The sequence below is a fragment of the Raphanus sativus genome, chromosome 4 (genome assembly GCF_000801105.2).
Source record: "Raphanus sativus cultivar WK10039 chromosome 4, ASM80110v3, whole genome shotgun sequence".
In the NCBI taxonomy this organism is placed as follows: domain Eukaryota; kingdom Viridiplantae; phylum Streptophyta; class Magnoliopsida; order Brassicales; family Brassicaceae; genus Raphanus; species Raphanus sativus.
The window spans coordinates 18,783,321-18,810,219 of NC_079514.1; the positions used below are offsets into that span (position 1 = coordinate 18,783,321).

The 26,899-nt window shown below is 34.5% G+C and overlaps 3 protein-coding genes and 2 long non-coding RNA genes across 10 annotated transcripts; 2 read left to right on the forward strand and 3 right to left on the reverse strand.

The window, feature by feature from the left end:
* Positions 1 to 2,204: 2,204 nt before the first annotated feature.
* Positions 2,205 to 3,805, reverse strand: LOC130510752 (uncharacterized). 2 transcript variants are annotated; one of them, XR_008944494.1, is made up of 3 exons: positions 3,671 to 3,805; positions 2,978 to 3,511; positions 2,205 to 2,701 (listed from the first exon to the last, which is right to left on the reverse strand). It is a non-coding gene; the product is annotated as an uncharacterized LOC130510752 (long non-coding RNA). The 2 variants fall into 2 exon arrangements; XR_008944493.1 differs by lacking the exon at positions 3,671 to 3,805 and having other exon boundaries at positions 2,978 to 3,664.
* A 1,349-nt stretch (positions 3,806 to 5,154) lies between these two features.
* Positions 5,155 to 8,338, forward strand: LOC130511593 (DUF724 domain-containing protein 7-like). Of its 2 annotated transcripts, none has more exons than XM_057008782.1 (4): positions 5,155 to 5,732; positions 5,822 to 5,964; positions 6,804 to 6,928; positions 7,028 to 7,122. In XM_057008782.1, exons 1-4 carry the CDS (start codon positions 5,717 to 5,719, stop codon positions 7,029 to 7,031), a joined length of 288 nt encoding a protein of 95 aa, XP_056864762.1. In that variant the 5' UTR covers positions 5,155 to 5,716; the 3' UTR covers positions 7,032 to 7,122. The 2 variants fall into 2 exon arrangements, with proteins under 2 accessions (XP_056864762.1, XP_056864761.1); XM_057008781.1 differs by lacking the exons at positions 5,155 to 5,732; positions 5,822 to 5,964 and adding exons at positions 7,614 to 7,681; positions 7,798 to 8,338 and having other exon boundaries at positions 6,665 to 6,928; positions 7,021 to 7,529.
* A 1,268-nt stretch (positions 8,339 to 9,606) lies between these two features.
* On the forward strand, positions 9,607 to 12,226 carry LOC108848876 (uncharacterized). Of its 4 annotated transcripts, none has more exons than XR_008944042.1 (7): positions 9,607 to 9,762; positions 9,972 to 10,049; positions 10,157 to 10,515; positions 10,609 to 10,780; positions 10,873 to 11,074; positions 11,142 to 11,786; positions 12,212 to 12,226. It is a non-coding gene; the product is annotated as an uncharacterized LOC108848876 (long non-coding RNA). The 4 variants fall into 4 exon arrangements; XR_008944043.1 differs by having other exon boundaries at positions 9,620 to 9,762; positions 9,861 to 10,049; XR_001949101.2 differs by having other exon boundaries at positions 9,610 to 10,049; positions 10,893 to 11,074.
* Positions 12,227 to 14,678: 2,452 nt separating this feature from the next.
* LOC108852232 (fasciclin-like arabinogalactan protein 9) lies at positions 14,679 to 15,626 on the reverse strand. Its single transcript, XM_018625736.2, has one exon. It carries the CDS (start codon positions 15,540 to 15,542, stop codon positions 14,808 to 14,810), a length of 735 nt encoding a protein of 244 aa, XP_018481238.1. The 5' UTR covers positions 15,543 to 15,626; the 3' UTR covers positions 14,679 to 14,807.
* A 7,384-nt stretch (positions 15,627 to 23,010) lies between these two features.
* LOC108831320 (cation/H(+) antiporter 17-like) lies at positions 23,011 to 26,511 on the reverse strand. The gene is made up of 3 exons (XM_018604877.2): positions 26,221 to 26,511; positions 24,595 to 25,596; positions 23,011 to 24,397 (listed from the first exon to the last, which is right to left on the reverse strand). The coding sequence occupies exons 1-3, from the start codon at positions 26,410 to 26,412 to the stop codon at positions 23,114 to 23,116; spliced, it is 2,478 nt and encodes an 825-aa protein (XP_018460379.1). The 5' UTR covers positions 26,413 to 26,511; the 3' UTR covers positions 23,011 to 23,113.
* Between the last annotated feature and the right edge of the window lie 388 nt (positions 26,512 to 26,899).

Sequence of the window (26,899 nt, forward strand, 5' to 3'; positions counted from 1 at the left end):
TTCAATGTGAAGTAAGCTTTAATATCACTAGGCATAAGGTAGGTTTTCAGATTCGTGGAATCATAAAAAAAAATGAAACACGAAAAGAATGGAAAAAATTCAAGAAAAATGATACAGTCAAATGAGTGGCAATGTAAATTGGACTGAAGTAAAAGTAAAAAAAAAACCATTATACAAAGTCGAATAAGGTTAGGTGGTACTGCAAATATGTAATGATAGGAAGATGAACAAAAGAATTTGTCAAATATGTAATGATAGGAAGAAGAACAAAAGAGTTTGTAGCAAGGATACAAAGAAAAACACAAGAAATTTAGATAACAAAAAAGATTAAATGAAAATCTTTTAGTAAAACAGAAATTTCAATGATATACAATATCAAAAGGCTTAAACAACACAAATGTTTTTTCAAAAAAAAAAACAACACAAATGAACCCCACATGCAACTGCGTAAGTAAATCAAAGACGACAGAAAAATGCAAACTTTACAAATACGGTCACTTGCACACATCAAAATAAAACAACAACTTCGTCAATGACACAATACTCTCTCTCTTTTATATTAAGTACTAGGGTTGGCCCGCCCGGCGGGATATTCTTTACTTGTGATCTATGTTATTATTTTTTGTATGATTTTGAGGTTTTTATTTTAAGTTTTATGTATGGAAAAAATATATGTGATGAAATATATTTACAACTAAATAGTTGTTTCTATACTAAAGAGCTGTGACATTGATATGCTGTGAAAGTTTCAAATGGTTTTCGTGTTATCTTCTTTAACAAAAATTTGATTTTATATTCGGGTGGTTTGTAATATTTTGGATTTGGAAGGATTTGGTTATGACTAATTTTTATGTTGAATTCATAGTCTTTCGATATGTTATTAGAGTGAAAATTGTAATTATTTGAAGCTGCGTTTCTTATTTAAAGTAAAATTTTATATTGAATGCAAAGAAGATAAAGTGAACCTAATCAAAATATAGAAAAACACTGAAAATGGAAAGTGTGAAAACTAAGTAGTGATCGATGAGTGTATGCACTTGTTACTTGTTAGTCACCATAAAATTAACTCCAAAAATAATGCTAAGAATAATGTATGATAAACTATTCATAGAAAAAAATCTTAGTTACTAAACTATATTTAATATAGACATTTTCTTATTTACTGCGAATGATTTATATTATTTGACAAAAAACTACCTTTAAAAAACATTAATATATATCTCCGAGAAAATCTAAAATACTACAATTGTTATAAAAATGAATATATTTTCTCAAAAATGAATTTTTATTTCAATTTCAAGAAATCAAATATTTAAAATGTCTTTTGTCAAAAAAAGAAGAATCATATATTTAAGTAAATAAAATATACAATTAAAAACCATATAAAATTTTAATGAATTTCATAATTTTTATGTTACCCACAACAGAAATTAATATTACTTTCACTATCATTTTTGTTATCTTTATTGTAGATCAGTTGTTGTTTAATAAATTTTTACTAAATATATAATTTTCTTGTATTTTAAACATTTAGTCTATTTCAATTATGATAGTAAGTGAAATATTTTTTTAACACAAATAATAGTTTTTAAGTAAATAAAATATACAATTAAAAACCATATAAAATTTTAATGAATTTTCATAATTTTGATGTTACCCGCAACAGAAATTAATATTACTTTCACTATCATTTTGTTATCTTTATTATAGATCAGTCATTGTTTAATATTTTTACTAAATATATAATTTTCTTGTATTTTAAACATTTAGTCTATTTTAATTATGATAGTAAGTGAAATATTTTTTTAACACAAATAATAGTTTTTTGATCTTATACATTTTGTAGGAATTTACTTTCACCTTTTTGTTATACTTATTTTATTAAATTTGATATAGGTAATGTAAAAAAAGAAATAAATGATTCAGTGTAACAGAGTATCTATCTTAATCAGGCAAACAATACAAACATTCGTAATATGTCATGATGCTTAGTTGGATGTTATCATATTTAAGAAAAGAATAAGATCCATATATAGAATGGTTATTTTATTCATTGAATTGGAAATTTCTGAACATTTTGGGTTTTCTCGGCTGTCTATGTATCTGGGAATGTAAAGAATAAGGCAAATAGGCAATGCTAGTAAATGCCATCACTATGTATCTGGGAATGTAAAGAATAAGGAAAGGAAGAAGAAACATGTTACTTTAGAAACACTCCTCTCTATGCTGTTCTCAAACGTCTGATGTGAGTAAGAAATAAAATCATAGATGCTTACTGACAATGCGTAGTGTAATGCAAGTGAAGACTGACAATCTGTGTCTGCAACACCTTTTCCACATTCCTAGCTTTCTAGAAACTGAAGAGACGGGTACAATAGTCTCCTTACACCGACCAGCCTTCAACTCAAACTGAAGAAACTGAAGATTTCACCATTTTAGAAGATTGCGACGTCGGGGCTTCCTGGTTGAATGATTTCACTAATTGCGGTGCGGCTTGGAGTGCGCATAACTCTCTCTCGGGAAACCAATATTTCATAGTCATCGCTCCTACTCTCAAGCGAGCTCTATTCTGGGAAATCCATAGATGTATGTGATCATTCCATAATTGTGTGATAACTGATAACTCACCGAAACGCCAGTTGTATCTTTAGAGTGAGATTAAACATCTCGATCTAAGCCTTCATCAGTTGAGATTCTACACCTAAAAACAAAAAAAAAGATGGACCAAAACATTATTTTAGTGAGAACAACAAAAAAGTTCTCAGACCACCAAACAAAATTATTAATGAATCTATTTCACAACAAAACAAAGCTACAAACTTTCAAACAATCAATATGTGTTTGAAGCCGTTGAGCTGATGCACATTTATAGACACTTGGATCACAGTAGCATGAGAAGAAGAACCATGAATAGATAACAGCTCATTCATAAAATCGATAATGACAAACATAAACATTAAATCATAAACCCACATACCTTACCATCAAGCAGAAGCACATACACACTCATCAACTCACCCCCCCCCCATTCTTTACATTCCAGGCCCCCCAATCTCTTCTTGACTACTTGTCTAAAGTGGTCTCCGTTCAACCCAAAGCTTCGTTGCCATTATGAGAAAGAAAGCGAGAAATTTGTTGGAAATAGAGGAGTTGGAGAGGCATCTAAGAAGGCACACATCACTGAGTGGAGATTTTGAAGGACCAATTAAAGCTGCAATGAAGACCATCTGATACAAAAATCAAACAAAAGACACCGATGTTGAAGCCTCTCTCTCTCTCTCTCTAAATATATATACACACTGAAAGTCATTTACTAAACATAGATGTAAGAATTTTTGGTTTCATTTCTGCAAATCTGTAGATGCGCAAAGCTTCCTCGCGAACAACATCAACAACGCTGAATTGTTGTTGCAATTTCCTCTGCCTTTCCTATTCCTTATCAAACTTTGACAGTTTCTCAGAGAAGGTTGCCGGAGTAGAAATCGAGCAGACACAAATTGTCTCGTGAAAACTAATAAATCAAGTAGACACCAACAACCAAAAAGACATAAAATTAAAAATCAAATCGATGTGTAAACAATTATAGTCTCGGGAGAGTTAGATTTTAATGAAGAAATTTCAGTGGCTATTAAGAATTGTGAGGAATGATGGTCAAAGAATGATGCATGACCTTTTTATAGCTTGGTATCCACCGCCTTGTAGAGAGGGGAGATGCTTTGAATGAAGATTTTTAGGTAGAAGATGAAAGAATGCCGTCAAAACCCTAGATCGAGTTTAGCTTTGGTACGGCGGAGATGAAGAACTGTTCCGACCTAAATCAAAAACATAGCGTTTAACTACATTAAGTTGCTCTTTGTTCGGTCTGGGTCACATAAAGTCCGTATACAAACCACCGAGGCCCAAATCCATTAAATCCTCAATTAAATGAAACGCAACACTTTTGATAGATAGGACAGGTGTCACGCTGTGGGAGTATGAATTAGTGACGTGGCACTCTCAAAGAAGAGAGTGCTTTTCTTTATATATATAGATTGTTGCACAGAAATACTTCATTATAAAATAAATGTTGTTTCAGAATTTCGATACAAAATTTATGAGTCAATTTATATTTTATTAGTTGAAATGTGATCATATATGTTGGTAAAGATGTTCATATATAAAAAATATACAAAATTAATTTTTTTTCTGTGTACACAATTTTAAAATGACACTTAAAAATAAAACGGATGGAGTAATAACTAAACTAATATTTTCATTGAATGATATTAGCTATAGAATACTCATTTTAGAAGAGTAGCTTCGTGTAATTCCTAATCAAAATAATTTCTTTAACTTTTATTTTCAAATTAGTTTTTATAAGAAAATAGATATGAAAGATGAACTAAAAAATATGGTAACATAATTACACATTTTTAGTACATTTAATATCGTGTATTTCAAATCTTATTGTTATTATGATGTCTCAAATGTTATTCTTCTTGTAAAAAAAAAAAAAGATGGATAGATGACCCTTACTAACTATACCCAAACTCAATAAGTTAAATATAAATTAAAAAATCAATACTAAAGTTAATTTATTTAATATATTATTATTTAAATAACAACAAAAATTTATTTGATGAACATAACTTAAATGTAGGTTTTAAATACACATGCATTATTCAAAAATCTATAAAATAATAAGATAATAAAAACAAATATATGATAAAAATAATGGATACATTACAATAATTATTTTATAAATTCATGTTAAATAAAATAAAATACATAATCAAAAATATGAACATACAATTCTCACATAACAAAGATGTTGATGCCAAAAGTTTTATGTCAAAAATGTTCAAAAAATGTTTTAAGCCATGCATTCAACATTTATTCCATTCACATGGCCTCAGTTATAAATAAAATATTTATTATTCAGTCAATAGTAAGTTAAATTATTTCTTTTCAAATTTTACAAATTATCATTGTTACCTAATAAAAATATAATAAATTTCAAACTTATTTTTTTTAAAACATTATTATTGTGAAACATAGTTAATTTTGATGGAAAAAATTTAATTAATATAAAAAATAAATTCAAAAAATACAATTCAAAAAATTATAATTCAAAATTTTAATTATTTCTTTTCAAATTCTACAAATCATCATCTATTACACTACTAAAAGGAGAATACGAAGTTCCCTTAGAGTGTCCACGTAAGACAAATAAATCGACCAATAGGAAAGAAGAGATTCTGCCACGTTGGATAAGCTGTGAATTAATTGGGTTTCGTCATTTAACAATAGCCCGTTAAACCCATTTCACCAACTTTAAATGTTTGTCGGTGACTTCTCCCTATCCCTTTTACACTCTTCGTTTATCTCCGCCGATGGACCTCCCCACTATCAAGATCAATAAATATACCATTCAACACAATGCTCTCTCACAAGATTCAAGATCAATCGGAGAGGATGACAAACGAGATTCCGGGGAAGATCGATAGAGAGAGCTGCACCAATGCGTCGTAGGGACGATGCAGTTTGAAATCGGAATCGGTGCAGATTAGCACGAAGTGTGAGATCATTGGGACGATGATAGCGAGGAGGAAGAAGAGGGACCACGAGATCAGAGTTTTAAGGCGGCTCAACTAATCGAACCAGAGAAGGAGTCTTAGGAAGGAGAATCTGGTTGCCGGAGATTCCTGCGGTTTGTGGATCGGATCGGGTCGTTTCGATGATTCTTCCATCAAGTTGAGTTCGGGATTTGGATAAATCAAATCAGAGGTATTGCAAGAATGGTCTGTATTTCTAAAACTGATCTCCAATTATATTCCAACAGGGCACTGTGATGCAAGGGTTCAACAATACTTGCAGGACCTCAATCAAACTAGGCACCATTTACAGACTCAAACTAGGACCGGTTCTGGTTCCATTCACATGTGGATTTCGAAGCTAATTGTGACCTCAAAGGTGACATTTATGGTAAGCTCTCTAATATTCCATATCATATCATCTCTGAGTTATCTATCTTATTAAAACATAAACATTCTATTGGACCTAACATTTATTTTGTAAGTTTTTAAATTAAATACACCTTTATATTTTATAGTTAAACTTACATTAAATCATTAATGTTTCTTTCTTTATACTACTATCTATGTTTCCAAACAATATATTTATTTCTTTATACTACTATCAATGTTTCCAAACAATATATTTTTTTATACTACTATCAATATTTCCAAACAATACAATAATTAATCTTAGTTATGTTATATCTATCATTTTCTTTTTAAAATTTTGTAGAAACGTCATAATTTCATAAATTGTAAAATAATGAACTTTTAAATTTGGAGTATAAGATTACAAATTATGAAATTATTACAATTTAAATCAAATTAGATTACATATCGGTCATCCAACAGTTCAATCGGTTAATCTCGGGTTTTAGTATTTTTTTTAATATGAATATTTTAAAAACCTAAATTGAATTGTCAGATCTCCGAATTAACCGGTATAATCACAATTGGGTTGAATTTAAAAACGCTGATTTAAATGCAAAAATATTTTAAATACACACTTTTAAAAATTACCAAAATATTTATTAAGTTATTAGTGAAATTTTTCATCGTAAAATATTCCGCGCTTCCAAAGCGCGGGTCAAGATCTAGTATTGTTTTAAGATTCGATGTAGTCTTTAGATTTTGCTCCTGCATTTAAATAAAGTAATTAGTTGAATACACAATCGATAAGGAAAGAGTCTCAAAATTTTAAAATAATGAATTCGTTCAACTTTAAAAAGTTTTTGTTTCTCTTTAAAGTTTTGGGTAGTGGATGTTACTTGGTGTACCTCGGATTCAAACCTGATGTCATCGAGGTTGAACGTAAGGACTTGCGTCCACATATGGTTTGGAAAGATGAAGAGTGGTTTCGGTGCCAAAAACGAGTAAAAGTCTTTCCCCTTTATTATTGATTTTCAATTAAAGTTTTCATCTTTTTAATTACTGTTTTTTTCTTAATTTGTGCGTGTGGCTGAAGGTATTAGTTGACTCGGAGTTTAGCACTGGAACGAATGTAGAAGTCAGAACAAAGGTTGAGCCTTTTGGTAATATTTGGGTTCCGGCTATAACCATAAAGGAGAATGAAGACAGGAAATTACTGGTGAAGTACAAGAGTCTGAACGGTGGAGAAGATGAATACACCAAGACTAGCGTTCCTTACTCTGAGATCCGGCCTTCACCACCGCCTTTTGGTTCAAGAACTTTAGGGTTGATGGAGAATGTGGATGCCCTGCTCGAGTGCGGATGGTGTCCATGTGTAGTAAGCATGGTTCTCTGTGGGGACAGATACGGTGTCCTGTTGGGACCATGCAAGCAGAGTAAGGACTTTGAGCACTTGCAGTTAAGACCATCCGTGAAGTGGAAAGATGGAACTTGGAAAACAAAACAAAAAAAAAGTAAGTTGTTACTTATGTAGAGATTTAGGAAGTAAAATGGCTAATGCTGTGATGAATGGGAACAACACAAGGAAACCGGAAATAGCAGAAAGTAAGTGTTAAAAAAGCAATGCTTTAACTTCACGAACTGTTTCCAGCTATATAAGTTTTACTCATCGGTGGTTCCTTGGTGTAGCTGCAACTAGGCAGACAAAACCAGCGGTAAAAACACAAGAAATGAAGAATCAAAGAGGGAAAGTGAATGTTAGTATTTTCCCTTTTTATTATTGATATTTGACTCAAGTTTTCATCTTTGTTGGTATCAAAAGATATAAATGAATTTGTTTTAATTACTGTTTTTTTGTTTTTGCAATAAACAGGATCAAAGATTGCTTTCTCAAGCTGGAGAAACACGGGTTTGATATTGCAGCGCCTCGATCTAAGATCGACAAGCTATTGTCCATCAAAGAAGCCAGACACGGGCATTGGAAGAGTTGAAAGTTGCTGCAGAGAAAGACAATAAAAGAAGGAAGCTGGAAGACAATGTCGAACAAGCCTCAAAGAAGATTGTTGAGTTGCAGAGACAAGAAGCATTGATGAAGGAAGAGAAAGTGACAAAAGAAAAAGAGATAGCTCGGATGAAGTATAAACGCAGTGGCTCTCGACAGAATGGTTCAGTGGGTGGAGCAGGAGTTTCGTGCAACTGTGAAATCCCCATGGTACTAATAAAGTAGATTAACATACAGTATGTCAAAATCTACTTTAACTTTGTTGCATGTGGCCGTGTTGATAGTTATAAAATAATAAGAGCCTGAGTTTTTAAACTGATGCCAGATGTTATTAGTTTTATGAACAATTTTTTGGAGAACTAAAGCTCAAGAAGAATATGGCATTGTGGCTTCAACCAATTTTTCAGTTGAATTTTTGTACGTTCTATTTTTTTGTGTACATCGTTTCAGTTTTATTGATTACTAACTATGCATAAACTGAGCATTGAAACTTCAGCTTATTTCCTAAAGAAAAAAATGCATTACTTATGCCAAAATCTATGTGCAGAACCACAGACATATTATTCTATGACAATATTATTAAAAAGGTAATAATATAGTAGGAAACAAAACACGAGGCCTCTACAAGTTTGAACCCATAGTGAATAAAATTTATTTAGATGAAAATCTAAATGTATAAAATATATAATATAAGTATTTGGACCATAATTAAGGTTTAACTAAAAAAAGTCATTTGCATTCTCGCTCACCATCTCATATGTACCTTTCAATATTTCAAGAAAACAAATTAATGATATAATGATGACAAAAAGATATAATATAAACAAAAAAAGTTAATTTATTTTAAAACTTGAGGTTTAATTTATATTCCTTCCATTTCCAAAACAGTAAAATTTCTATAACTTAATAATGTTAGGGTTTTCATATTTATTTAATTTACAAATATATCCTTTTTAGATTTATATAAATTGATGTGTGTTTTATGTTAAAATATGAAGAACATATGATTTCACGGTATGTGTATTAATTAAATTTTATAGATACAAGTTCTATATCGTTCATATTCGATTATATGGGGTATACAATAAATGCAAATGCATTTTAAGTGTAAAATGAAAAATAACATCGAACATTTAAAAATATAAAGAAAAACTAAATATATACTTTACTGTGAATAGAAAAAAAATATAAATATAATCATTATATTTATATAATATTTTTATACATTAATTTTTAATTTATATTTATATTATGAACATATATTTACATAAGTTTTTTCAAAAAATTGATCTTATCAAAATTTGTTATATTTTATTTTAGCTCAACTCGGAACTGCATGGTGAAGTTTTTTCTAACGTATAGTGATTATAAATTTCTCAAGTATTAATTATATTTGGATTTTCACACATATTAAAAGTATTTTAAATTTTGATTATAATTATTTTATTTCTACTTCACCAAATATATATACTATATTTGGCGGTATATATAAACTAATAAAAGATAATTTAAAAAGCATAAGCCGCGCGTAGCGCGGCAAAGAAATCTAGTATATATAATGGGGCACTTTTCTCTCTTATGAGAGTGTCCACGTCGGATATTTTTTAATGATAGTGGGACCCGCTTCGGTTTTCTTTAGTCGGTAGACTGGTTTATGTGTTTGTCTGATTTATGTCTTTAGTGTTTGGTCTGATAAATTAATAAAACTCTGCGTTTAAAGAGTTACCCCCTTAGGGCTTCCCTGTGATCCTGCTTCAAGAACTCAACCTCGACGTCTCCTAATCTCATCTCTTTGCATCCTATGTCGCTATCTCTTGACCTTCCTGGTGGTTCAGTGTATTTATTTTAATTTTCCATATCTGTTATTCACATTGAATCCAGTTTTCATGGTGACTCCTCAGTTTCCTTCATCTCAAATCTGTAAATATAAGCAGGTTGAGATTACGATGGACATTCAGAACCAGGGGGAGGGGTTTAGGTTCCTGCTTTGAAATAATCGATATCTCTTTTGATTTTTTTTCTTGCTTTTCATTTTTGATTTTTAGGGATTCTGTAATGGCAGCGACAGAAAAACGGATAAAGATATTTCTGCCGATTCAACGAATTTCGTTCTCACTGAAGAGGTTTGTTCTGGATTTCACGTTTTCTTGATTGTTTTGAGTTTCAGCGTTTTCTTTGATGGGTATTAATTTTCATTACCTGATTTGAACCCTGTTTCTGACTCTTGAAGGAATACTGTGAGGAGATTCTTCTAGAGAAAGAGATACTTCTAGCCAAACTTCGGGATGATGAGGAGAAAGCCAATTGTGCTGCGTCCGGTGAAGCTCCTGATCTGAATGATACCCAGTTTACTAAACTGGATGAGCTCTTGACTCAGACCCAACTCTACTCTGAGTTTATTTTTGAGAAAATGGAGGATATCACAAAAGCAAATCTCCTTTTTGCCTTTTTGTTGGTTAAAGAACATGATTTTTCTTAATTGAGTTAGTGTGCTTTGATAGAATGGGATAGAAGGTGAGACTCTAAAAGCCGAGCCTGAGAAGAAAGGAGGTCGTGGACGCAAAAAAGGATGCTACTCAGGCCGCCAATGTAAGTTCAGTATATAAACTTCATCTCCTTTCATGATTGATTTACTTTGTGGTTCAACTTACTTGGATGTTGGATGCTTTATTCTTCATTCAGCTGAAGGTTAATAAAGCTGTTGCTGCATGATTTCAAGAGCTAAAGGTCATATATCTGCCAACTCAGATCTGAGAGAGGAAAAAAGGCATGAAAGAGCAGAGTGAATTCATGGGAATCTTTACTCCTCCTGATTGGAGATCTCAACAACTTCCTCTCCAACTCTGACAAGCAGGTATTTAATAGGCTTCCAACAAAGTTTAAATATGTTTCATCTTTAAATTAGAATACTAAATGCTGCATCTTTTCTCTTGGTGAACACACAAGAAACTTATTTTATTTGCAAGGTTCGGATTGCTCGGAAATTTTCAGCTATATAGAGGGCTTGGATGGTGAGCCAAAACTATATCTTGAGACAAAATGGTTTGTACTATGTCTCTTGCACTCTGCTGCAGCAAAAAATTAGACAGATCTCCCTCATCTCTCACTGCAACCAATGTGTCAATCACAATGTCACCATTGTTGTAAAGTAAGGGATAAATTATTATTTTTTACTTCTGTTTTAATGAAAATTTGATGTGAATGGTGTAAAACAGGCCCATAGGTAAAGTTGATGTACTTCAAGAAGCTTTCATGGCTATCCTCAAACTCGAAAAGGAGGTTTCTGCAATAATTTTAAGTTGCTCGATAAAAAGATCTATTACATTATATTTCATTTGATTCCTTTGTAAGAAACTATTTTCACACCTAATGCGTTCTTGCTTGCTTTCAAATAACCATGTTTTCAGATGTATTAATCTTTTATTTAAATCATAATTAACAGAGACCAGACACAGCTATCTATTTTTGCGGGAAAACAACGACTCAATAACAACCTCTTCCTCTTTTTTTTTTGAACAACCTAACAACCTCTTCCTCTAATTCGAAACAACCGACTTTATAACTTTTGAGACAAAACAAACTATTAAGAAGAGATCACACATTAAAAAAAGAAGTTTTGAAGCATAACATAGTGTTAAGAAAAGGATCTAGAACGACAATTTCCTTTTTGTTTTTTTTTAATTATTTGTTCTTGTCAAAACCAGGAACCACTCTAAGACCAAAAATATTTTCAAGACCCAGCTTGTCAATAATATTTTCCAGGGATAGCTGGAGGGATACGGAGTCCCATATTGCGACTAAACTCATTGGCCAACTCCACCGGCAACCATGCAGTTCTCTATCTTCATCCAACTCCACCAGTAATCATGCAATTCTCTATCTTTATTTGCACTTCCAGTTAAATAGAATATCAAGCATTATACTAAGTGCATTAATATGAATTTGAACATCTCTTCTCTTCTTTTTAAGACTATACTAATCAAAATACTTGACTCCATCTCTTATAATATTTTCAACTACAATAAATATGTATTTTTAACATCCCCGCGCTTGCGCGGAGCTCCGCCCCTAGTGATTATAATACCACTCTAGAATTAAGCATTTAGACCTAAATAACTATTACATCCGAGAGTTAGTTGTATTTTCAATGCTTCTTAATCACATTCTGCTTATCAATAGTTGACTGATATTTTTACAAAGTCGTTCTCTTATGCAGCATTTCACTTCTCTTTTTGGAATTATTTTAGTCACAAAATGTACAATTCACATCATTTGACAAAATCAGAAAAGAACTCTGTCGTGGCCTCGTGGGCAACATGATGTGGAAGCCTAAGGTATATAAATTATGTGATCCGACATTGAGCGAAGACGAAGCAAAGTCCAGTCCCAAACTACTCCCATTTTGAATCATCTGAGTACCGGTCATCACCTAAGAGAGAAGACAAAAACGTAGCTAGCAAGAAAGAACGTAGAAGATTAGTTTTTTACTGAAAGTGCATTACGGAAAATAAAAGCGTAGAAGATGAGTTTTAATGACACATGATGTACCCATGTATGGGTTTTTTTTTGGTCACGTACCCATGTATGGTTTTAAACTTCATATATATAAGGTAACTTCGTGACCAAAATTACTCAAGAAAAAAAAATAAATGAATGAAATTTCTTAGAATAAAATGAATGAGTTATCCCTAACACATGACCACCGGTAATTTCTTAGAATAAAATTTCTTAGAATAAAATGATAGCATGATGTTCCAGCGTTGCTAAGCAAACTGAGTTCGAATCCGCCTACACTCAGATATCCCTATCACATGACCACCGGTAATTTGACATTCTCTTGCCGGAAAGCGGTTTCCCGTTATCTTTTAATGAATGAAATTTCTTAGTCATCTTCTTCATACATAATCAACCTTGGAACGTTTGGAGCTTTACCAATTATGAATGAGTGAGAATCGTAATTTCATCTTCGTTGCAAAACTTTAAACCATTTACTACCAAAAAGCATTTTTTATTTATTGTTTGTTTTCGCTTTTCTAACTTTAAAATATTGTAGAACAAAATATTTGTATTAATTTAGGAAATGAACGATCTGCGTTACTACATTTTGTTTTCGTTCAATCGTTTTCTTCTTGTTCTTATTATTCTTTCATTTGTGACAATTAGAGGAGCCATATTATTAAAGTTGTATACATAATGTTCACTAGTCGTCTACTATGAACTGTGAGATTCTTCTCGTTTTGTTTTACTCTATTTTAAAATTAACTAGGATAGTACCCGCGCTTCGAAAGCGCGAAATTTCTTTTTCTTTTTTTTGACAAATTTATTAACATGTTTGTTTGTTTACTAATATGTTTAGGCATAGGCGCTTGGTTTTCTGTTTGCTTTTAGGTTGTTAGTTTTTGTTTTCGGTTTGGTTCAATTTCGATTCTAATTTTAGGTTTTTGGTTCAAGAAATATACGAACCGTTTGATTATTTATGAATTTCGATTTGGTCTGAATTCAATTATTCTGGTTTAGTTTAAAATAAATAAAATTAATTATTATCTTATAAATTTGTTTTTATATGGTTACCATATTCGGTACAAATTCAAAATTATTTATTACTATTTTTTTAGAAAAGATAAAAGAATGTGACGCATAAAACTAAAATTTTTGATATGTTATCTCTACCATTTGGTAAAAGATTTTTTTTTTATAAAATAAAAGTACAGTTAGCGATTTCAAAATATTTTTTGATTAGTTTTCGTAGACTCCGTTCATTAGACAATTTTTTAGTTTACAATTTTACTTCACTGTATTTTGAATTAGATTAAATGTGCTAAAGCAGACCCTAAAGTGATAATTACTTTGGAAAAAATATTTTTAATCTCGTTCGGTATTAGATTAGTAGAAGCAAATCCCCTTCATCATTTTGGTTGATAAATATAAATATACATAGCATTACATGATTTTAAGTAATAATAAGTTAATTTTATCCATTCACATATATGGTTGGAGTTAAAATTCTTTTTCTGAATTATAGAATATTCCATTCCCAATTGCATATAATGTAATATTAGTAGAAATAAGGAGATATATAAAAAGGTCTCATGTTTCTAATGAAATATGAATAGGTGCAAATTTAAATGACAACGTTTATAAATAGATAAAAATAGCACAGAATACGAATATTCAGATTCAAGGGAGACAGATTGATGAAATCATCCCTGCATCAAGACCAAGGAGATGGTGTTTCAGTGATGGTTTATGGAAAGACAAAGAGAAAGCCTCGGGACAAGGTTGGTATAGTACTTTAGAAGGTTTTGATAGTTTAATGGGAGCAAGGAATGTCAGAGCGTGTCTCTCTCCCTTTCATGCTGAAGTCGAGGTACTGATATGGGCAATGGAATATATGAGAAATTTACGTCAGTTCAAGGTTACGTTTGCAACGGATTGTTCCCAATTGATAAAGATGGTTTCGGAACCAGAGCAATTGTCAGCTTTTGCAAGTTATTTAGAAGACATAAAGACTTTTAAAGACATTTTCATTAACTCAGAGATAATTCATGTACCACGAACGCAGAATAAGCAGACGGACAAACTAGCACGAAGTGACAAACTAGCTTGGTTATCCGAGTCTAGATGAGAGTTTTGTTTACGCTGATGACAAACAAAAAAAATTGGACTCTGAGTTAATAAAATAGATTCAATTGGAACGATTTTTTCTTTCGATTTTAAGATCAAATTCACAGAAAAAGTTATATAATCATATACGCACAATTTGAAATATAACCTCTTATTTCAGTTTCCAATTCATGCATCATATCAACAAAATTTCTTTTATAACAAACCCACAATAAAATAAATATTAAAAAGAAGAAAAAAGCATAAAGAAACCCAAATCAAACGACGAGTTTCAAAAAAAAGAAAATAAGTCCAAGAGCAAATCCTATTCCAGCCTTCATCTCGCCGGAGCCAGACTTATCCGACGGAGCCCCTGCTTTGTCTGAGTCATCGGAGACATCAGGAGAATTTGATTTTGGACCAGGTGCCGCTGGCGAGACCTTGTTTTCTCCAAACATCTCTTCCGGCAACAATACCATGTCCACCACGTAAACCGCAAGAGGACGTTCTTTCCTTAATTCATTACTAACACGTGTTTCAACGACACCGGTTGATACGTTGACTTGGTTCCCTTGACTGGTGAAATTAAGTCCATAAACCGCACCGTCTCGTCCTGAAGCTTGAGTCCTTACCGGGTTACTTACGGAGAGCAGATCATCCAATGTGTAGAATTTGGGACTAACATGGTAAAGAATGAGTTTAACTTGGTCGTCGTAGCTTAGTTTGTTTAGGGTTCCGGGTTTAAGGTTTTGGAAAGCGTTGTCTGTTGGTGCAAACACGGTCATGCCTTCTGATGAACTGTTGGCTTGGATGTTGATTTGGTTTCCGACTTGTGTTGTGTTTAAAAGATGAATAAAAGTAGTGAATTGACCGCCTTTTTCAAGGATCGCCGTGATGTTGATAGGACCGGCCGGGCCAGGAGCTGGAGCCGCGGGCTGAGCAGTTATCTCCGTGGAGAGGAGGACAGCCGCGAGGATGAGGAGAGGAGCTAGAGTTAGATGAATGGTTGTCATTGCGTTTGAAGTTTTGAGTTTAATGGGAAGGTGAGGTTGGGTGTAAAACGATTTATATGGATGAGAAAAATGTTTAGTGATGAGTTGTGGTCTAGTTGGAATGAGATGGTATTGGCTACTAAGTTATTTTAATAGAACATATGCCGACAAAAATCTGATTCTTTACATAATATATGATTATGAATTTACTATTTGTTGTGAAACTGTGTTTTATTATTGAATCAAAGTGTTCCTTATATAGGAAATACATGGCGACATGGGCCTAAATACAATGGACCATAAACGGGCCAAGATTACAAGTAAATATCTAATGGGCTGGACATCCATAAACATAATATTCATAACACTCCCCCTTGGATGCCAGAACCATATAGAGCTTGTAGTGTGCTTAATGTTGCCTCATTAAAACCTTACTCGGAAAACCCAGTGGGACAAAACCGAAGTGAAGGAAAAAGAGTACAACAAACACTACTCCCCCTGTTCTGGACCTCCGTTCTTCAAGTCTGGCGCATGGACACTTTGATGGTTTAGCTTCATGGGCGCCAAGTCTTGAACTGGTCCTTCTGTTGCCACGTCCCAAACGGATAGGTAGACTTCATAGATGTGTAGTTGGTGTAGTCATGGTGAAGAAGTCGGCTAACATTTCTCATGACTGAACTTGTAGTACTTTGTGCTTCTTCATCATTCTCCAAATGTGTATAACCTGTTTGAGACCTTGTATAAACCTGTAACATTTATTAAAACCAAACAATCCCTTTTCTTTTGGGTTTTGTTAGTATAAATCAATCTCAAACTTTTAGTTCCTTAGAAGGCAACTTAGGATATATATTGATCATGTCTCATTGTCTCATGTTCGGACATGCCAAATTTATCTAAGTAAAGTGCCAATAACACTTATGGCAGGGGACGTGTATGGCTTTAGTATCAATGTCTTCTGGTCTGAACATATCCATAAATCTTATCCGACCTAGTATGGCTTGCCATATGAAGGCGCCAATCATATCAATACATTTCTTTTGGTCGGATGTGCATAAGTCTTAAAAGTACTTATGTAAAGTATTTCCTGGACCAAGGACACATGCCTTTTCCATAACCATACCACGATTTGAATATAGTGGTCATTGGAACCGGTTTAGTCGGAACAGGATCGAGGAGACCGAGCCGGAACGGGGCCGGAACAAGACCGAGATGATTACATGGTCCATCTTTCTTAGATAAATTTTGACCATGAATGCCTTAGTATATCCATGATCTACTCGGATCATGCTATGTCCATTGTGTGTGTCCCGTTCATAGCTTTTGACCAAACTCTTCATGAACCTTCTTTATTATATGTCCATAACTTGTTCATGAATGACTATCATGCTATAATTTGATGTTCATCAAAACTAAGCCACTTTTGGATCAATATCCCTTTCCCCTTACTATGGACGTTTCAGGTCGGACAAGACAGAAGGGAACGGATCGGAACGGGCTGGACTAGAACCAAGATGATTAAGGTCGAACTAGGTTGGACGTGATCCTAGTTGATATGGGTCTTTGGTCGTGAATCTGATGGATTCATCCTCTTATTCTCTTTTGACCATATCACATTCTATTCTTGGTACTTTGGATCATAGATCTCAATACATATTCATGGCTATCATCTCCACTATAGATCATTGTATTCTTATCATAGCATGTCCAAGAATCAATCGATCTAATCATCCTTTCTTTAAGTATGAACACAAGGAATTTCCTTCATAATATATTCATGGAGTGTTCAGGGACGTTCTTATAGAACTCCTTTCACTAAGTATTACTTAGTCTTATCCTTTACATGCATTATATGCTTTATATGCAGCTGCCTTTCGTTTCAGTCCATGAATAGCTTAGGAACAAAACTATTCTATGAGAATTTCTTTTCTCATCTTTCTGATACTCTTATCATTTCTTTATCCAGTGATCAATCATGCTGCTTACTACATTTCCCTTTTCTTATATCCAGACCTTTATCACTTTCGGATTTGTAGTAGCATCCACCACATAGGAGTAGATCTCCTTATAATCTGTTCCTTGGTCTTTGTGAGTATCCTTGTGTAATAAAGTCATTCCTTGAATGCTTTAAATAGGAATATGAACACCTTAGTCCATGTCTCACGATTTCTTTTCCTTTCCCACACAGGACCCATTTTTCACTGGTTTTATCTTATCAGATGGTGTTTCTATATATGGCCAATACACCCATCTCTTTTATAGATTCTTTGAATCTTTCTTAAACCCCCACAGTTTCTTTTAGTCTATGAATGCATTCTTGTATTCTCGTGGGTTCTGATCCTCGCTTATATCTTTTAAACTCAAGTGCTATTTTCTTATGCATCTTTATCTTTTGTGTATGTATGTGTCGACACTTCTTTTATAGTGTTCCATTGTGTTCCAGACATGAACTAATCGATTGGAGATTTCATTCTTACTAAGAACCTTTATTACCTTGCAGTTTGGCGTCCCAAACTACATGGTCTGGTATCTTAGATGTTCAGCTGCGCAACCTTATCTAAATGTCTAGTCTGGTTTCTCTTATGACCTCAGATATGTCTTTTATTTGCACCTTTCTTTTTATTTCCGAGGTTCCTTATCTTATGGAACATGTTGGTCTATCTTTAGACTCTATAGCAACTTGATTATGTCTCTTCTAGGACATTAATTTCGTGGTGCTTAAGCTGGTATGACTTAGTCATTCTTTTTCTTTTCTTTTCGGGTCTAATTTGTCTGGCATTCTTTTAGCTAGCTTTGTATGATCTTTCTTTGGACGTCTTAAATCATATTCTCTGGTCCGAGGATCTTGCCAAGACAAGGATGGTTAATACCATTCCATTTCTTTATACTTGTACCAGCTTATTTCTTTCTCCCCCTGATGTTGGATAGTCGGATTTAATCATGCAATCCGTAAACCTGGCCTTAATCTGATCACCCATATTTTGGCTCAAGGTTTCTTATAAAATCGTGGGAGAAAGCATTCTCATATCCAACATATATTCCCAATCTTATCTCATCTTTTTATGAGGTTCCATCCTAGACGGCACATATTATTGTGGTGGTCTATACATAATCTCTTAGGATGGTCTATGTCTGGATCATGACCCTTTATCATTCTTAGATGGGAATATCTATGCTCACTTTATATGGCTTGATGCATATTTTTATTACATGTAAATCCATGTGTTCCCAAGCATTAGCTAGTGATCTTTGTATCACAAAGAATTCGGCCAAGTTCTATCATGGTCATAGACCATGTCACTCGGATTTTTAGTGTTGTTCATGGACCACGGGAGTGTCATTTCTCCCCCTCATGAACATGCTATAAATATTTTAGATGCTTGGAACATTATAGTCTATTGAGTTTCCCTTGTGTACATGTTACACAACGTGAGATTCTATGGGATAACTCTTTTGTGCCTTTTTCGATATCAATCTTTGCATCAATTTTAAAGACCTGGATGGCTAGTCCAGTCATGCCATAAAGTGTATAAATTTTTGTGGTCAACCTATCTGGTTACCTAGGCCTTTTGCCTTTATCATACTGATCTTTTAGCATAGTTTAGATCAGTTGGGAGTACAGTCTCGACCATTTTTATGCCTTGGGCGATTTTTACTTTCTTTATAATCTTAAGGAATTTATATTTCTTTTGCCCATTGGTTCAATGCGGAAACCATTTATTTTTAAATCTTTATAACTCAATGGGTCTTTTATTAGGTGTATATAATGCCTTGGCCGAGTGACTATACTCTTATTTATAAACTCATATATACTCTTATCCATATCATAGAGTTTTGATGTCGAGATTTTTTTTCAAGGCATCTGAAGTCTCATAATCCATCTGATCATTTTCTTTTTCATGAGTTTCATACTCTATTTGATCAGTATGGTCATGATCCATGTCATCTTCACCATCTCGGTAAGCCATGTTGGCTTCCGGATTTTTCTTCAAACTCTCTATGTAAAGCTCATACAAGTGCTTTGGAGTTTGGCAATTATTTGCCCAGTGATTACCCATACCACATTTGTGACACAAAAAAGATTTTATTTAAGGTTTAAAAGACACACTTCGACCTCGACCTCGACCACGGCTAAAGCCGGGTGTGGTACTGCGGCCTCGTCCTCGCCCATGTGTCGTAAATGTGTCACGACCTCGTCCATAACCTTTCCCACGGCTAGGGCCGGAATGGTTGTTGTGCTGGACGAGATTACTTTCTTTCTTAGGCTCCAAAGTCAGCCTAGAAATGTCGGGTAATGATTTTGTACCAGGAGGTCTCATCTCACTGTTTCTCATTAATAACTCATTATTGGTCTCAGCCAATAGTAAACAGGAGATCAAATCAGTATAGGTGGTGAAACCTCTTTCTCTATACTGCTGTTGCAGTAACACATTAGAGAAAGTCTTGTTCAGTTACTTCTTCACCACATTGTTTCAACATTGAAACTATCTTAAACAGAACCGAGTTGTATTCATCCACAGACTTATAGTATTGAAATCTCAGGTTCTTCCACTCAAATTTTATCCTTTGGTAATAGCACCGTTTTATGGTGATCATATCTCCGCTGTAAGGCGGTCCAAAGTTCTAGTGGATTTTCTTTACTGGGGTACTGATTTCTTTAGACTCTCATTTAGATGGTGGCTAATAACTAATATTGCCATGTATCAATCTTTCTCGTTTGGCAATATCGCCTTATGTGATTCGTTCACCAAGTCCTTTTGACTTTAGGATAACCTCGGTATCCAGTGCCCATTTAAAATTATTATCTCTTTAGAGATTTAGGACAGCATAATCCAAGTTGATTTTCGACATCTCATATTATATATCACTTAATCTTTATAAGAAAATCAATCATATAAATCGTGTGATCAAGCAAACAATCGAGTTAATGCTTTCCTAATAAACAAGTCACACGGCTTAGATATATGTCTAAAATATAAAGTTTTTCCTTTTATAGAACGTTTCTGAAAATATAATTTTTCTGAAAATAGAAAGTTTCCTTTTATAGTAAGTTTCTAAAAATAGAAAGTTTCCTTTTATAGTAAGTTTCTAAAAATAGAAAGTTTCCTTTTATAGTAAGTTTCAGAAAATAGAAAGTTTCCTTTTATAGTAAATTTCTAAGAATAGAAAGTTTCATTTTCTAGAAATATTCTGAAAATATAAAGTTTTTTTTATAGTAAGTTTCTAGGGTTTATAAGAAATCGATCATAATTATGTTTTAGGAGATGATCAACTTCAAAGTTTAAAATCGATTTGATCATTCAGATCAATGATGTTTTCGAGATTCAGCAAGCCATTGAGGCTGTGATTTTAATTGATTAACAATCTCATATCGAACTTTAGGTTTAAGAGCTCCGATTTACTCATGGATGGGTTTGGACTTATTAATCTAAGTTGTTAGGGATTTTGCAAGATTTTAATTGTCATAATCTTTAACATCAAACCAAATTCGATTGTTTGTGTTCTCTTTTAGAGTTTCAGACAGTTTACCTTTGTTTAGAGAAGATCTGAAACCGGACCACCAAAGAAAGAGAGATCGTAGATGGATTAGGGTTTTGACGGCGCAGCTTAAAACGGGAGGTGAGCGCGCGTCTGAACTCGGATTGATGTGACGTTTGCGGCACTGGATTCTTCTCGTCGAGAGCTTCAAATTGATAGGTTGATCGTCATCTGAGTCCTTACGGTTAGAGAGATATGACAGTTTGAAGTTGCAGCCGAAATTAAGGTTTTAGGTCACTTGACGGCGCGTCTTAGAATAGCGATTGAGAGCGCGTCCGACGTCAGATAGAGTCACGGCCGACGGCGTTGGATTCGTCTCGTCAAGAGCTTCAATTTGATATGTGGCTCGTCGTCTGGATCCTTACGGTTGAAGAAAACGAGCTGTTTGAAGTGGCGCCGTCAATTAGGGTTTTTGAGGTAGCTCGGGATTTCAGAGTTTCGTGCTGATAACGTGTTGTGAAAGTGTATTTTATTATTGAATCAAAGTGTTCCTTATATAGGAAATACATGGCGACATGGGCCTAAATACAATGGGCCATAAACGGGCCAAGATTACAAGTAAATATCTAATGGGCTGGACATCCATAAACATAATATTCATCATAAACCAAAATCTGTACGAGTTCAGAATTCAAATACTCCGTCCGCAGGACTAGGACCAAGTTGTAACATATACATATATAAGTTTTTTTTTGATTAATATACATATATATGTGTGTAACATATGAATCATGATGTGTAAACGAGATTGTATTTAGATGACGACCTTTCATGATTGCATTTTATCTTGTCATCAGCCAATTATCTACACGAGTCTAGATAAATATCAAACTTAACCAGTACTTGTGATTTAGGGGTAATTTAATTTGAAGCAAAAGTCCAATACGATAATTAAAGCTACAAGAATTCGAATTTCAGTCACTGAAAAATTAATATTTCGATATCGTCAGGGACAGAAGACCGACACGTGGTAACACATAACTAATCTAGACTATTTCTGTGGAATCATGATACTTCTGTATAATTCAAAAAAAAAATCAAACTTGGCATCAAAATGATGATCGGCACATGAATTTGATGACCAAATAAAAAAATTCCATCTAAATTTAATTTCTTAAATGTTTTAACTATAAACATTGACTAAACAATCATGTTCAAAACGTTGACTAATAATGGGCTTTATAAGCTATACTTCCGCTTTGTTAATTTAATCCAAACTAGATTTTGACCCGCGCTTTTGAAGCGCGGAATATTTTACGATGAAAAATTTCACTAAATTTAACAAATATTTTGGTAATTTTTAAGAGTGTGTATTTTAGAATATTTTTTTGCATTTAAATCAGTATCTTTAAATTCAACCCGATTGTGATTATACCGGTTAATCAGAAGATCTGACAATTCAATTTATGTTTTTAAAATATTCATATTAAAAAATCACTAAAACCCGAGACTAACCGATTGAACTGATGGATGACCGATATGTAATCTAATTAGATTTAAATTGTAATAGTTTCATAATTGGTAATCTTATAATCGAAATTTTAAAGTTCACTATTTTGCAATTTATGAAATTATGATGTTTCTACAAAATTTTAAAGAGAAAATGATATATATAAAATAACTAAGATTAATTATTGTATTATTTGGAAATATTGATAGTAGTATAAAAAATATATTGTTTGGAAACATTGATATAGTAGTATAAAGAAATAAGTATATTGTTTGGACATTGATAGTAGTATAAAGAATTAAGTATATTGTTTGGAAACATGGATAGTAGTATAAAGAAGGAACATTAGTGATTTAATGTATGTTTAACTATAAAGTATAAAGATGTATTTAATTTAAAAACTTACAAAATAAATGTTAGGTCCAACAGAATATTTCTGTTTTAATAAGATAGATGCTTACGGACTACCATATAGAGATCAAATGTATTTTTTAACAAACCCAATCATATATTCACATTAAATATTTTACAAGATGAAACAGATGTTATTATACAAGCCAAATCTTTTGACCTTTCGAGTCTTGGAATCACAAAGACAATCAATCCTCTAAGGACTCTCGAGACCCTCAACCGGCAACACTCCTTTTGTGGTGTTCTTCAGAACTCCGACGGCCGTAGAATCACGGCTTGCGACGTACTGTTTGACCACCAGCACCGACGCGGACGTTGAAACACTTTCACTCGAAGTTAACAAATTCCCGACAGGCCCAAGCTCCGGCGTGTCACTTCTTACCACGTTTAACCCTGACGCCACCGAACCTTCCGGTGACTTCCCCACCAAGAAAAGATTGCTTTTAGAATATTCTTTTATAACCTCGCAGATTTCATCGTGGCATTTCACGATTTTATCTTCATAAACGATCCGAGATTCGATATCTGAATCAGAACGAGAGCTTTCTTGTTCTTTAACCTTTGCTTTAAGTTCGGTTATAGCCTCTATATCAGTCAACCTAGTCTCCCCTGAACATGAACCGGCTTGATCTTCGGTTATCTCCAGCTTCACGTTTTCCGGTTTAAACTCCTCACTAGGAATAAACAGAATCACGGTTAAGCTTATACCAGGATGTTCCGCCATACGAACCGCAAACGCTAACGCCTCGCGATCATCACTCCCGCCAAAAAACAAAACCGTTATCACCAACGTGAAATCACTAGACGCGACACGTGTCGAACCACCAAGCCCACGATCAACCAGAATCGCGACAGAACACGGAGCTTCCTCCATAACCTTCTTGTTAATCAAACGGTACTCGTTCCTTGTCGTCTCCCACGTCCTGTCCAGCCTAACGTGCTTGTGAAACGGAAGAATCACCATAGCGGCGCGTTTGCGTTCAGCGCTTCGGCATATATCCTCATGAATAGTCGCCATCGCCGAGATCGCCGTCATCGGACGCACTGAGACACGGCTGAGTCTCTGGAAAGCCTCGAACGCGACCACCACCATGTCGGAAGAAGAAGTATTACCAGACTTGTCTTTGTTCCAGAAAGGGAGACCGTTTTTCCTGACCTTGTGTGCCATTAGTATAGCTGATGATCTCTCCGAAAGCTCCATGAGATGCATCGCGTAGACTTGTAGACTTTCTTTACGGTTCGTGCCTCGTGATGCTTCTATGAGGTTGACGATCGTTGGAATGTTCATTATGCTTTGGAAACAGAACATAAGACGAAGTGGTTTGTTGGTCTGGTTCGTTTCCTCTACCGTTCGGTTATTGTAATCACCTTTGGTTGAGGATTTACCCGGTTTGTAAACCGCTAAAACCAGAGGAGTCGTCATGAACGTGGTTATAATAGCCATTAGAACCATTATAGCAAAGATTTGATCATTCAAAACCTGCAAGAAACATAAAAATCAGGTAAATGCATAAATATAATAAAATTTTATAAATTAATATTCGATAAATTGATACACACAAAAAATTAATAAGTTTATGAAGTTTCGAGTTAGGTCAATGCTTATATGATATCACAATCTCAACATTGTTAATTTATAAAAATATATATATTCACAAGTGGAATCTATGTACTTACCCCTCTGTCTTTACCAATGTTGAGGACAATGAGCTCAACAAGACCTTTCGTGTTCATCAAGAAACCGAGTGCTAATGACTCGTCAAGTGGAACCTTGCAGTAAAGAGAAACCGCAACCGTGCCGACGATTTTACCGAAACAAGCATTAAAAATAACCAAAACCAATAGTCCCCAAGACTGAGCTCCTTGTATAGTCGCCACATCTGTTTTCAAACCGCTTGAGACGAAGTAAAGCGGCAAGAAAAGACCTGACACGAGATCCTCAACTTTCTCAACCAGAGAACTCGCGAAGTTACCTTCTTTAGGGAAGATAACTCCTATCACAAACGCACCAAACAGCGCATGAATGCCAATAAGGTCCGTGACGAAGCTAGCAGCAAGAACAACACCTAACGTGAGACACACGTACTGTTCTTTAACCGGTTCTCCTTCGGGACAACGTTTTGCTATCCACTTCATCCCTGGCTGCACGGCAAAGATACAGAACAGGACAAAACCGCAACCCGCAAGAAACACCCAGAGAGACGTTAACGGAGAGCTCCCGTCGCCGGAGAGAGCCACCGCGAGAGCAAGTAGGATCCAAGCGGCAACATCATTAACCGCAGCGGCAGACAAAGCAATCTTACCAATATCAGTTGTAAGAAGCTTGATCTCAGCGAGAATCCGAGCCAAAACGGGAAAAGCTGTGATGGAGAGGGCCACGCCCATGAAGACAAGGAAAGGAGCTTTGCTAACGCCATCAGCGATGGAGCTACGGAGAGCAAACGAAGTCCCGATGCCGAAGACGAAAGGGAGAGTGATTCCGGCTAGAGCGATGGAGAGAGCTTTCTTTCCCGTTCGCTTGAGGGATTTGGGATCGAGCTCGAGACCAACGAGGAAGAGGAAGAAGAGGAGTCCTAGGTTTGCAAGTGTGTCTAATACGGTTAGACTCTTTGTTGGGAAAACAGTGCTGAGAAACTTTGAACTCTTCCCAAGAGCTGATGGTCCAAGTAATATTCCACCCTGAAACCCCAGTCACAATATGACAAACACACAAACTTAATTTTACATTATTTTTTCAAAAAAAAAACAAACTAAAATTGAGTATTACTACTATTTGCCAGGTAATCATAAGAAAAGTATGCATTTATGATTAATCAATCTCAGGGAAATTTTAAGAAACATATCTTCCAACGTTAATGGGAACGTGTGGAAGTATAAAGAATATAAATGGATCATCATATAAATATAATAATGTGTGTGTGATATACACTCAAAAGCTTAACGTGTCAGCTAAATTTGTGGAAGAAAATAAATATTCTGATGAAAATTCCTCGTAATATACGTCATTAAATATCATGGACGACTAATTCAAGCCTATGATTGGTGTTGACTCGCTAACAATAATGCTTATGTTCCAAAAGTCCATCAGTTTAGTAACATTCATCTCCAATGGCACTCATTTTTTCTAAAATAGAGTAATTCTAATTCAGAGTAAATTATAGAGGAAAAAATGGAATAATATTGGAGATCCTTTTACATATAAATGAATGATAGATCAAACTGGTAACCTATTTGAGTTTTAATCAGAACCCAAAAATGGATCGATAGTAAAGAAATAAGCTGAAAAGAATAAAGAAACGTTACCACTATCTCGGCGATGACACGTGGTTGCCGGAGAGGACGAAGGATAAAAGCAAGAACACGAGTGAGAAAAAGAACGATGCAGATCTGGAGTATCAGAAGAGGTAACGCGTAATGAAGAGGATTCTCTCCTTGAAAGACTCCGTTAGAGGTTGCTTTCATTGGTCCTGAACATGTTGTATCGTTTGTTCCCATATCTTTTAGGCCTGACAAAGTTTGTAACTATTACGAGTCAGTGTTCTTTCTTGCATTATATAGGAAACAAAGAAAGAGAATGTAAAACTAAGAAATCTACTATAAAAAAAAACATATTAAACTTTTTTCACAAAGAAAGAAAGAGAAAGTAGATCTAAGCTTGGGTCCGGCGAACGGCCGGCGCGTGAGCGTGCGTGCCGTCGCCGGAGCCCCTCCAGTTAATGCATAAGGTTGGTATACGCTTTCATCTCGTCCCCTCTCCTCTCCGCCTTGCTTGAGCTCTGGAAATAGCGCCCCCGCGGTGGTTCCAAAACTGGAGTAATGGCGCGGTTATGGAAGGTTGGTGCGGTGAAGTTTCGAGTACGGCGTGATGGTGTTTTGTCTCCGAGAGGCGGAGGCTCCGACAGCTTCGTCGCCGTCGGTTTTTGTGCCCGCGACGTGGAGGCTTCGTCAGATCCGTCGTCGTCGGTTTTTGTCGCCGGAGGGT

Bases quoted from the DNA above. Each gene is read 5' to 3' on its own strand.
- LOC130511593 (XM_057008781.1), top strand. From the start codon at position 6,761: ATGAATTCGTTCAACTTTAAAAAGTTTTTGTTTCTCTTTAAAGTTTTG. The intron at 6,929-7,020 runs GTAAAAGTCTTT...GTGTGGCTGAAG, and splicing joins GGTTTCGGTGCCAAAAACGA to GTATTAGTTGACTCGGAGTT.
- LOC108831320 (XM_018604877.2), bottom strand. From the start codon at position 26,412: ATGGGAACAAACGATACAACATGTTCAGGACCAATGAAAGCAACCTCT. The intron at 25,597-26,220 runs GTAACGTTTCTT...CTGGGGTTTCAG, and splicing joins GTGTCATCGCCGAGATAGTG to GGTGGAATATTACTTGGACC. The intron at 24,398-24,594 runs GTAAGTACATAG...TGTTTCTTGCAG, and splicing joins ACATTGGTAAAGACAGAGGG to GTTTTGAATGATCAAATCTT.
- LOC108852232 (XM_018625736.2), bottom strand. From the start codon at position 15,542: ATGACAACCATTCATCTAACTCTAGCTCCTCTCCTCATCCTCGCGGCT.